At 41.6% G+C, this 12,428-nt stretch overlaps 1 protein-coding gene across 13 annotated transcripts in view; it reads left to right on the plus strand.

Moving 5' to 3' along the window:
* The window catches only part of LOC119792970 (ELKS/Rab6-interacting/CAST family member 1-like), a 163,860-nt gene that overhangs the window by 75,585 nt on the left and 75,847 nt on the right, over nt 1–12,428 (plus strand). For 8 of the 13 annotated variants that reach the window (XR_005282050.1, XR_005282051.1, XM_038299846.1 and 5 more), the window contains one exon: nt 3,916–4,047. Coding sequence is in view for 10 of the 13 variants with exons in the window: in XM_038299846.1 (XP_038155774.1) it covers nt 3,916–4,047 (132 nt within the window). In the remaining 3 variants the exon portion in view is untranslated. Of the gene's footprint in view, nt 1–3,915; nt 4,048–8,646; nt 8,701–12,428 lie in introns of all 13 variants that reach the window. The other 5 variants (XR_005282049.1, XM_038299841.1, XM_038299843.1 and 2 more) reach the window with 1 other exon arrangement.

Raw genomic sequence — 12,428 nt, forward strand, 5'->3', positions numbered from 1 at the left:
TTTCCAGGTGTGAAATTGACCCTTCATTTTGACTTTAATTAGCATTTTGTCTTGATACCAAATGGTAAAAACTTAACTCCTCCGAGAGAGCATTTAATACATATAATGTATAAATAATTTTCTATAATGCATGTAAGTATTTGTGGATCAAACTATTAAAATGTGCCAGCAGGAGGTCATTTAGAGTTACTTGGGTTTGATTAGTGGTTGAAATCGTTCACATTTCAAGAGACATCCTGTCCAAAACAAACAGATAAGGAATTTGGTGCAATAATATAGAAAAAATATTTTTTATTTCATGTTTCGAATAGTTTTTTCCTTTAAATAGATACATAGATACATAGCTGCATCACACAGCGAAAGGAGAGGAAAAATCCACACACCATAATGTGTTCTGTTTTACAACCAATTCCCTTCCACCTGAGGTACACTTTGGCCCTGTGCACATCTGGAATTAACGTGCATCCTGGGCGAGTCGATCGAAGTGAGCCCAAAATCTCTTAATTGCCCATGTGATCGTACCCAGGACACATTTTGGATTCTTTGAGTTCCAGTCATTTAGAGCATTTTCACAGGTGGTCCTTAATGCAGTGAAGGACCACCAACTCAACTGACCGCCTCCCTCTGGTTAAAAACAACTTATTTGGCACCAGGGTGGAGTATCCTCCTCTACTATTGAGCATTTATTTACATAATGTGTCAGAGGAAATAACACTTTTAAAAGGTAATAGTTTTTCTGTTTGGTTAATCTTTGATGCAGTCAGGATTGAGATGGTTCCGGGTGATAATTACTTGTACAGAGCTTTCTTTAAGGTTTCCAGGTTTAGAATTTTGTTGAATTACACCCTGCGTTTCCGTCATTCTTCAACACTTGCCTTTTTCCCTGTTTGACCTCCATACTGAAATCTGCGTGCAGTGAACAGTACACCTCAGAGCCTCCATTTACTATAGTAGAATTTTATATGTGGATTAGTCATAAGGAGATTAAATAATGATAAACTTGTGCTAATTTGATTTTCTTGCTCATTGTTCATGAAGCAGATGCCTACATGCTGCATTAGAGGGGAAATATGGGCAATATTTATAGATGTTATCAAGGTTTATGCTGAAAATCTGAGCATACAGCAGCTTAGTCATATGAATTTTATTTCTTTTTTTCTACCATAATGGCCTCCAGTAGGTTCCTTAAGCCTTTAGAAGATGAAAAGGCCCACAGCATCTCAGATCTGCACCTAATTGGAAGCAGGAGTTTTATTTCTACACATTTATAAGGACGGTTTTACTGCAATGTTAGTCTGCATTTGACGGAGTTCCAGAGTTCGAGTTAAGTTCAGAAATGTAAGTGTTTATGTTTTTGATTGACAAGCAAAACGCTCTTTCAAAGCTCTAGACCAGGGGTCTTCAACGTTTTCCAGGCCAAGGACCCCCAAACTGATGGCAAGATGGAGCGGGGACCCCCTTATTATATATACAGGTGCTGGTCATAAAATTAGAATATCATGAAAAAGTAGATTGATTTCAGTAATTCCATTTAAAAAGTGATACTTGTATATTATATTCATACATTACATACAAACTCATATATTTCAGATGTTTATTTTGTTTAATTTTGATGATTACAAATGACAACAAATGAAAATCTCAAATTCATCATATCAGAAAATTAGAATATTGTGAAAAGGTTCAAAATTGATGGCCCCTGGTGCCACACTCTAATCAGCTAATTAACTCAAACCACCTGCAAAAGCCTTTAAATGGTCTTTCAGTCTAGTTCTATAGGCTACACAATCATGGGGAAGACTGCTGACTTGACAGTTGTCCAAAAGACGACCATCGACACCTTGCACAAGGAGGGCAAGACACAAAAGGTCATCGCTAAAGAGGCTAGCTGTTCACAGAGCTCAGTGTCCAAGCACATTAATAGAGAGGCGAAGGGAAGGAAAAGATGTGGTCGAAAAAAGTGTACAAGCAAGAGAGATAACTGCACCCTGGAGAGGATTGTGAAACAAAACCCATTCAAAAATGTGGGGGAGATTCACAAAGAGTGGACTGCAGCTGGAGTGAGTGCTTCAAGAACCACCACACACAGACGTATGAAAGACATGGGTTTCTGCTGTCGCATTCCTTGTGTCAAGCCACTCTTGAACCACAGACAGCGTCAGAAGCGTCTTGCCTGGGCTAAAGAGAAACAGGACTGGACTGCTGGTGAGTGGTCCAAAGTCATGTTCTCTGATGAAAGTAAATTTTGCATTTCCTTTGGAAATCAAGGTCCCAGAGTCTGGAGGAAAAGAAGAGAGGCACTTCATCCACGTTGCTTGAAGTCCAGTGTAAAGTTTCCACAGTCAGTGATGGTTTGGGGTGCCATGTCATCTGCTGGTGTTGGTCCATTGTGTTTTCTGAGGTCCAGGGTCAACGCAGCCACATACCAGGAAGTTTTAGAGCACTTCATGCTTCCTGCAGCTGACCAACTTTTTGGAGATGCAGATTTCATTTTCCAACAGGACTTGGCACCTGCACACAGTGCCAAAGCTACCAGTACCTGGTTGAAGGACCATGGTATCCCTGTTCTTAATTGGCCAGCAAACTCTCCTGACCTTAACCCCATAGAAAATCTATGGGGTATTGTGAGGAAGAAGATGCAATACACCAGACCCAACAATTCAGAAGAGCTAAAAGCCACTATTAGAGCAACCTGGGCTATCATAACACCTGAGCAGTGCCACAGACTGATCGACTCCATGCCACGCCGCATTGCTGCAGTAATACAGGCCAAAGGAGGCCCAACTAAATACTGAGTGCTGTACATGCTCATACTTTTCATGTTCATACTTTTCAGTTGGCCAACATTTCTATAAATCCTTTGTTTTTATTGGTCTTCAGTAATATTCTAATTTTCTGATATGATGAATTTGAGATTTTCATTTGTTGTCATTTGTAATCATCAAAATTAAACAAAATAAACATCTGAAATATATGAGTTTGTATGTAATGTATGAATATAATATACAAGTTTCACTTTTTAAATGGAATTACTGAAATCAATCTACTTTTTCATGATATTCTAATTTTATGACCAGCACCTGTATGTTGTATGAATTGTACGATTCTGATTCCTGGTTGATGGGACAGGTGTTGTGAATGAAACGGTGCCCAGATTAAAAGAGCTCCCGTGTATCGCTGAATGTGTGCATTGATGCCTGAAAGACATCTTCTGCCTCCATATATCTGTTTACTACAGTGTGTTGAATTCACAATAATGTGGATTTAAAACATTTCAGTTAGTGGAAAAAAGGGCAGGGGGAATATTTTAAAAAAAGTCTTTCGCGACCCCCATGCAGTACCTCCGTGGACCTCCTAAGGCTCACGGACCCCTTGTTGAAGACCTCTGCTCTAGACAAAGATTATAAGATGCTCGCCGGTTTTTGGTCCCTTTTTAAAACTGCAGACTCGCAAAGTATTTTACCTCCCATCCTTCCCACGCTGCATGTTAGCAGAACAAACTTAGATCTGTGTTAAGACCCATTTTTACAAGCTGTTTCACCTAATCATTACATCTCTGACTGCAGACAGGAGCAGGTTTAGATGTTTTCTAGAGTTTTGATTATTAGTAGACGTCTGTCTTGGATTTATGTTCTTTAGTGTCTCTGCTTTAAAATGGTGGCTAAGAGAAATGGGTACATTTAGAGTCATATAAGGAGCCCATATTTTTTGATACCAACATTTAGATCATGAACTGCCTTTGTCACCTGGAGATTTTTCACGTTTCTTGCCAGCTTGTTACCAGTCAGGGTCAAGCTGAAAATCGTTTTTTTTTTTTCTATTAGCAACTCTCATGTTTAAACAGTTGGATAGATGAACGTGGTGAGAAAACAGGTTTTGATCAGATCTCTATCTTCCCATCCCTGTTCTCTGCAGGATTCTCTGCGACAGAAGGAGGAGCGCATTGAGGAGCTGGAGGAGGCACTGAGGGAAAGTGTTCAGATCACAGCAGAGCGGGAGGTGGTGTTGGCCCAGGAGGAGCACGCACGCTCACATGCTGAGAAGCAGGTAAAGTGTGTGCGGTGGACTCCCGCTGTGATGCACGAGTTGGTTTCCCCTGAATGGTAAATCTGTGAACCAAGCTCTATCCTAAACTTTTCCTAAACTCAGTCCATGTTTTATCAGACTGTGCTTAGTTCACCTAAAACAGACTAGTTGAAGCAAAAAATTCTCTAACATCTACATATCCTCCCCACTAAAAACGGGAGCAGCAACCAGCACGCCCACTCCCGGCGGAGCCCCTTCAGGTGCGGCTCTGTGTTTGCCCAGTCACTCTTCATTTAGAGCAGAAGTAAACACATTCCTATTTTAAGAACAGCTACATTTTGTCCCTCTATACAGTCAACACACAACCAGCCATGATTTTAAATGGACTGTGCACCAACCGCTTTAAGTCGTATTGCAGTTCATCTAAATGGAGACAGTGGGAGAGCTCACGGCGGTGGTAAATGGAGGCTCAGAAGGGAACGGTTCGGCGGATGCAACCTCAGACCGCGAGGAGTGTGTTTGTGTGTTTCGCTCCCCGGAGCGGCGGTGACTTAACGAGGCCATAGAGATGGGAAACGTTCCCCACTGCCACGATGGGTTTTGACAAGTGGAGGGGGCTGGAATGCAGTGTGGGCTGAGGACTAAAGCTGCACTGAGAAAACACGGCCTGCTGTAGATGTTGGCAAAACGGCTGGACTCTTGTTATTACTGCCTCTAAACGTCTGCTCCGGCCTTTACTTACTGGCCGGCTTCTGAAGAGACGTGTAAAGGCAGGCATGAAAACAGATGTTTTACTCCTGAGGTATGCTTCCTCACGTCCTCCTCCGAGGAGGGTGCTAACGAGCCGCACGGCAGAAGACGCTTCGCACAGACAGACGGTGTAGAGGAAGGACAGATAATTAAAGGCCCGGTGGACAGAGTAAGGCAGTCACACGGATGTGTGAAGGTGAAATACAGCTTACAAAACATTTTCGTCTGCTGGAAGAAGAAAAAAAGATCAAACATGCCGTTTCAAATTCCAGTCAAGTTTCAGAGACATCAAACACAAGAAAATCAGTTTAAAGTGATGCAGCTGACAGGTTAGATTGCCCTCATGATGTAATGATGCAACGAAAAAGAAACCGTTTTGATGAGCGCATTTGACAGGAACAATAACACAGACTGTACGTAGATTTCATATTGCAGGGGGAAATGAGAAGGATTCAAATGTTATGTTTTATAACTGAGGACGTATCCTTTAAATACCATCCTCAGCTAAATTGCCTGGAAAAACTCTTAACGGCTCTCCTCTGTTTTTCATTTTGCATGTTGATGTTTTGCATCAACAAAGAAATGGTCAAATTAGGGCCTTTCTGCCATTTACCCAAAAATATTTTAGCTATGCAGAGAGAAAGGCGAGAAACGAAAGACAGGTTTATTTATTTAACACAGTTGAGAACAAAGACAATTCAAAGTGCTTTACACAAATTAAACAATAGAATATAAGGAAGATATAAGTAAGTAAAGATAAAAGCAGATAGTAAACAAAGTAGAATAGTTGGACCACAAACTTGGTGGCCTAGTGGTTAGGGCATAGAGCTTGAAATCCTGAGGTTCTGAGTTTAAGCCCCACTCCCACAGACTGCCACTCTGGGTCCCTGAGCAAAGACCCTTAACCCCTAATGCTTGCCGGGCGTCCCACGATGGCAGCCACTGCTCCCCAAGGGGATGGGTTAAACGCAGAGGTAAATTTCTCCAATGTGAAATCAATAAAGTTCATTTATAACTATTATCAATCTAGAGCAGGAGTGGGCAACTCCAGTCCTGGAGGGCCTGTGTCCATCAACTTTTAGATACACTGCAAAAACAATCCAGAAATAAGTAAAAAATGGCTTAAATTAAGTATATTTAGCCTTAATTTGAGCAGGTAAATAAGATGATTTGCCAATGGAATGAGTATTTTCACTCTTAAAATAAGATAGTTAGATAATATTTACTTGAAATAAGACGATAAAATAGTTTTTTCTTATTTTAAAAGGAAATTGTCTTGTTCCATTGGCAAAGTGTCTTACTTATCTCCTCAAATCAAGGAAAAACACACTTATTTTAAGAAAAAATAACTTATTGAGATTTATATTTTTTGCAGTGTATGTCCTTGACTTAACTACCTGAATCAAGTAAATAGATAATTAAAAAGACTCTGGAGAAATTGATTGCATACTGGGGAGGTAATTCAACCATTTGATTCAGGTATGATGGACCAAGGATGAATCTAAGGCTATGTTCAAATGCTACCTGAAGAGACCCAAATCCATTTTTTTTTTTTTTGCCCACATGCAACCTGGATCTGATCTTCTCATGGCAGTCTGAACAACACAACCTTTTTTTCCAATGCAACCCAGGCCACTTGGCTATGTGGTCCTGGATTCGATACGAATCTGGTCTTTTGAGATGCGACCTGTGTCCGACCTGTTTTGAAAAGATTGAGGTTTTAAGGTCTAGAAAGTTCACTAGATGCGCTCCGGCACTACCATCCATGTTTACTTCTGTAAACATGAAGCATGCTGGCTTGTGACGTCATTGCTTCCTCTACTGCGCATGTTGGAAACTTAAGCTGAAAGAATGCAGTTTACACAGGAGATCACATACATGTCGCATATATTTGGAAATGTGAACGGCAAGGCAAAAAAATCAGATTTAAAAAAAAAAATCGGAATTGAGCATCAAGGCCTGCAGTGTGAACATAGCCTAAATGTTTCAGGAAACCGGCCCTCAAGGACTGGAGTTGCCCACCCCTGATCTAGACTGATTAGAGAAACATGAAATTTTTTTCATGCAGAAACTAATTCAGGTTTTAATAGGTTGTGTAATTTTAGGGGGGACGTCCTTCCGTCAGTATGTGACCTTAACCTGAAGCAGACTGATAGGGAAGGGATCTAGTTTGCATGTCATCTTGGACTCTTTGTTGTCATCTACTTGAATAAGTGAAGAATTTGAACAGGTTGTTTAAAAACAACAGGTTTCTAAAATAAAAACAAAAGGTTTTATTTATTTTTCCCTCTGAAAGTAACTGTTTTAACTTTATATTGGTTGGGAAACGTTGAAAGGAATCAAAAAGCTGCAAGTGCAACTTTAATTAGGGAGAGCGGAGGCCATTAAGGGTGGAGTGGGGCCCGGTCTCAAAATGCTCCAAAGAGGAAAGGACAGGGATGTCAGTTTGTGGTGAATGAGTGGAGATGTCAGCCAAACACCCATTGCAGTCCTCTCCCAACATCAACAACTCTAACTCAACCTTTCAGCAAGCGTACACATGTGTGTTATGTGGCGCTAGCAGGCAGGACAGAGGACACATTTTTTTCAAACACAAACAGACAAATATGGCGGAATGAAGGGCAATCCGATGTTTAAACCGAGCTCTGACCATTTAAAATCGCACATTTAGCAGAAACCAAATGGAAACCAGCTTTGGATTTCGACCTGGAAATGCGTCTTTGTGGGCGCAAGTAAATCATAAATAAATATTTTTGAGTTTCTTTTCATGCAGCTGCGTCAGGGCAATTAACCTTTAACATAATTATTTATAAAAAGATGACGGGAGAAGAAGATTTCCTCCCGTAATGAGGCCGGCCGGTTCAAAGGCTCCCACATGCAAATGCTGCCAAACTAGACCCACTTATAAACACTCTGACTCAATACTGGTACGCAGACGGCTTTTATATTCAACCATACTGTCAACAAGTGTGTGTGTGTGGGGCGGGAGGGGGGGCTGCCTTATGAATCTGATTTGCCTGTCAAAACCGTTTTTACCAGAACCACATGAAAACAAACCAAACCTTTGCAGCTAGACATGAGTCACTACTGTATGTGTGATCTGCACAGAAAGGTGCGCATGTGTGTGACGCAGCAGTGAGCCGGCAGCGGGACGCACTCCATCTGTCTCAAACTGGAGACAGACGTGCCCCTCCTTTGCATCCCGGTTTCTATTAAGGGAGAATTTTTATTCTTGAACTCGCTGCTCTTTCTCTTGTGGTTCATCTTGTTTTGATCTTTAAATAAACCTGAAATCCTTCCTAAACAGAAACCTCCAAATGGAGCCTGCTGTTTCTATAATGTTCAGTCTGCAGGTTCACAGAGCTGCATCCATACAATACGATCATAGTAAACCTCAGTATTTCTGTTTAACTAAAAATATATATTTGATTTTGGGGCAGTTTGAAACCCTAACATCAGAAATATTTCCAAACGAAGCGTCTTCTTTCCAGTTCCTCACTTCCCCTGCTTGGCCCTGTCCTCCACCCCTCTCTCACTGAGACATGCTTATTGTTCAGTGTCACCTTTTCCATCCTTTTTTTTATAAATTACTTGATTAAGTGCTGCTTATATTTCTCACTGCTTTGTATTTTGCAGTCTACTGTGTAATCGGTATTTATCCCTCATCATCTCTTATATCTCGTCTTCTCCGGTCTTAAACAGCCTCCCTGTCCTTATATATTTTTCCTTCATACCTTTTGATTTCTCTTTACTTTACTCTGCATCCTGAGGCCCCTTTTTTAATTACTCTCCCCTTCCTTAAACTCGTCTCCCCTCACTGCAATCACTCCTTCTTCTCACGTCTCTCTTTTTTCTGTCATTTGTATGCAGCTGTCTCACATTCCAATTCATGAGTTCACCACAAGCGGATTTAGATGGTCGAAGGTAACCAAGAATCCTCAAATACCATTTATTTATATTTCCCCTGTTATCAGATGGTTATTTCGTTTTTTTTTTTTATTCCATTCTTTCATTTATCTATCTGCGAAAGTTGTTTTTAATGAACAGCCGGATGGGGAATTCTTTCTTTTTTTCCCTTCCACTGGTTGTCTCGTCGGCTCAAACGATTTTAGTTTGAGAACTTTGCATCAATCAGACTATGAAGAAAATATCCCTTTGTTTTTGGTCTTGTTTTTTTTTTTCTAATTTCTGTTTCACATTTCTCTGACGTCTTACATCAGACCCCTCTGTTTTGTATTATTGTATGACAGTATTTATAAGCTATCTGTGGACAAAATGTAGGTCGCTCTCCTCTCTGAAGGCAATGGAATGGCTAACAAGAAAAAAATGTTTGGATAAAAATCCCAAAGTGTGTCTGTCCATATAAATATTAATATATGACACATACACTATATTGCCAAAAGTATTTGCTCACCTGCCTTGACTCACATATGAGCTTAAGTGACATCCCGTTCCTAATCCATAGGGTTCAATATGACGTCGGTCCACCCTTTGCAGCTAGAACAGCTTCAACTCTTCTGGGAAGGCTGTCCACAAGGTTTAGGAGTGTGTTTATGGGAATTTTTGACCATTCTTCCAGAAGCGCATTTGTGAGGTCGCACACTGATGTTGGACGAGAAGGCCTGGCTCTCAGTCTCCGCTCTAATTCATCCCAAAGGTGTTCTATCGGGTTGAGGTCAGGACTCTGTGCAGGCCAGTCAAGTTCATCCACACCAGACTCTGTCATCCATGTCTTTATGGACCTTGCTTTGTGCACTGGTGCACAGTCATGTTGGAAGAGGAAGGGGCCAGCTCCAAACTGTTCCCACAAAGTTGGGAGCATGGAATTGTCCAAAATGTCTTGGTATGCTGAAGCATTCAGAGTTCCTTTCACTGGAACTAAGGGGCCAAGCCCAGCTCCTGAAAAACAACCTCACACCATAATCCCCCCTCCACCAAACTTTACACTTGGCACAATGCAGTCAGACAAGTACCGTTCTCCTGGCAACCGCCAAACCCAGACCCGTCCATCAGATTGCCAGATGGAGAAGCGCGATTCGTCACTCCAGAGAACGCGTCTCCACTGCTCTAGAGTCCAGTGGCGGCGTGCTTTACACCACCGCATCCGACGCTTTGCATTGCACTTGGTGATGTATGGCTTGGATGCAGCTGCTCGACCATGGAAACCCATTCCATGAAGCTCTCTGCGCACTGTTCTTGAGCTAATCTGAAGGCCACATGAAGTTTGGAGGTCTGTAGTGATTGACTCTGCAGAAAGTTGGCGACCTCTTCGCACTATGCGCGTCAGCATCCGCTGACCCCGCTCCGTCAGTTTACGTGGCCTACCACTTCGTGGCTGAGTTGCTGTCGTTCCCAAACACTTCCATTTTCTTATAATACAGCTGACAGTTGACTGTGGAATATTTAGGAGCGAGGAAATTTCACGACTGGATTTGTTGCACAGGTGGCATCCTATCACAGTTCCACGCTGGAATTCACTGAGCTCCTGAGAGCGACCCATTCTTTCACAAATGTTTGTAAAAACAGTCTGCATGCCTAGGTGCTTGAATTTATACACCTGTGGCCATGGAAGTGATTGGAACACCTGATTCCAATAATTTGGATGGGTGAGCAAATACTTTTGGCAATATAGTGTACATATTGGAACTTGGTGTCAGATATGGAAAAAAATAAGTAATAAAAAAAAAAAACAACAAAATTAATTAATTATTTAAATTCTAGATATGTAAAATGTTGGAATATGTCTTTCTTTTAGTTTATCTGCCTAATCCTCACTCATTCCAGTCATTAATAGACATTTTTTTATGTATATTTCTGTGTTTAATGGCTGATCCTGATGTTGCAAACGTCTGCAGAATTTTGCCCTTTTCTAAATTGTAGTAAAGTCAGTAAATTAAGGGAAACATTTCAGTGAAACGTTTACATAAACCCCTGATGGATATGGCTATCGTTGACTTTAGGGCTTTTAAAATGAACCAGGGTGGAATAAAGTCGCTATAAAATTGTGATTTTCTTGCAAATATGATTAATTGTGCAGCCTTAAGTGAAAAAAAGCAGTTTTCCATTCGGTGAGTCTGACTCGATCCAGATTTGCTGCTGAACATCCAAAGCAATCGCCTTTCATCTAACGGTGTTTTTTGGTTTAGATTCGATGCTTCCAAATAGGATTTTCATGTGGATTTGCTTGAACTTCCGATCTGGTTTAGAAACGGCTCTAAATAATTTCTTGCAAAGCGATATTAGATTGATTAGATAGATAGAATATTCTTTAGATCTTCAAAGAGGTTTCCTGCTTTGTTCTGACTTTTGGTTTCAAACAGAACCTTTGTACGCTTGCCAAGAGAAACTCGAGGCTGCAGTCAATCAAAGACAATCACAAGAAGTTGCGAAGGCATTTTGTAACCTTAAAGCTACAGTGTGTAATTTTCAGCGACATCTAGCGGTCAGACTGCAGACCGCAGCAACATGAACATCTCCCCCCCCACCGCTTCTCCCCCCCAACAGTACGGCGAGCGTTACGGGACAAAATTTCTTCCACGACGTCCGCATCACCTACCCTCTCAAGTGATGAGGTTTGTTTACATAGATAATTTTACAGATAGTATTTCATTAGTCTGAGTAGGGTATAGATTTCATGTAGACTTAAGATAATAAATATACCCGTTATTTTTTCTACATCGTTGTGACGTTTTGGTGAGCTGCTTTGCATGGTGATATAAACAGACTACTAATTGTAGTCATTAGTTTAACAGCGAGATTGTGTTCGCTGGAAGAATATATATTCCCCGTTTACAGAGTCCAAGTCATTTTGGTGGCACGGGGGTTACAACGCGAGGAAGAGGGAGAGGACGAGGGCGAAGGCAGGGAGGCCGTGCAGCTAGGGCCAGGCGAGAGAGGGGTGCCAGCGGGGTGAGAGCAGAGGAGGAAACGCTTGAAGATCTCCAAAGGAGCCGGAGAGAAGTAACCGAGGTATATATCCAGAAAATTATTTTACAGAAAATTACTGAATCATTACCTGTGAAACGTCAGGGACGTTGCTGAATAAGTATACTGGAGAGGAACAGCATCATCACGCCGCAGCATGTTATTGTTTTAGACAGGTCTGAGCATCCTGTACTCCAAAAACTGCAGTGATATTAGACAATTGTGTGTGTAGGATTAATTACCTGTCCAAGAGAAAACTGGCAACTTGAGCGTCACTTTGAAAACCTTTTTCCTCCATCAGTGACTTCCATCGTGTAAATGCCGTGCCAATGTTGATCCGTGTTTTTTGTCGTTTCTTGTCACGCTTGCGTTTATTCTCGTCGTGTTTCCGCTTCTTAGATGACGGGGGTTCGGTGTCCGCCGCTTTTCGTTGTGATACAGAGTAGGCATGATCCTCCATTCGTCTGATGTTTGGCCACACAGTGCCAAACAGTTTGCAAAGTCACTCACGCCTGCCGCCTTTGTTCACCTTTCTTGTTACTGATGCGCAGTATACCTGCTTCTTCTTCTTCTTTGGTTTCAGGCAGACTAAACGCTTCCCAGGCATAATACTGCCATCTACTGTTCAGTACCGTCTCAGTTCATCTCTCTCAACTTGCCGTAGTTATTTTTGAGCGTCATGGGAGATCTCGCAATCGCTAGTTTGTTGCCTCTGCGCTGCCGTAGCG

The sequence above is a fragment of the Cyprinodon tularosa genome, unplaced genomic scaffold, assembly GCF_016077235.1.
Source record: "Cyprinodon tularosa strain WSP-4 unplaced genomic scaffold, ASM1607723v1 ctg437, whole genome shotgun sequence".
Taxonomy (NCBI): domain Eukaryota; kingdom Metazoa; phylum Chordata; class Actinopteri; order Cyprinodontiformes; family Cyprinodontidae; genus Cyprinodon; species Cyprinodon tularosa.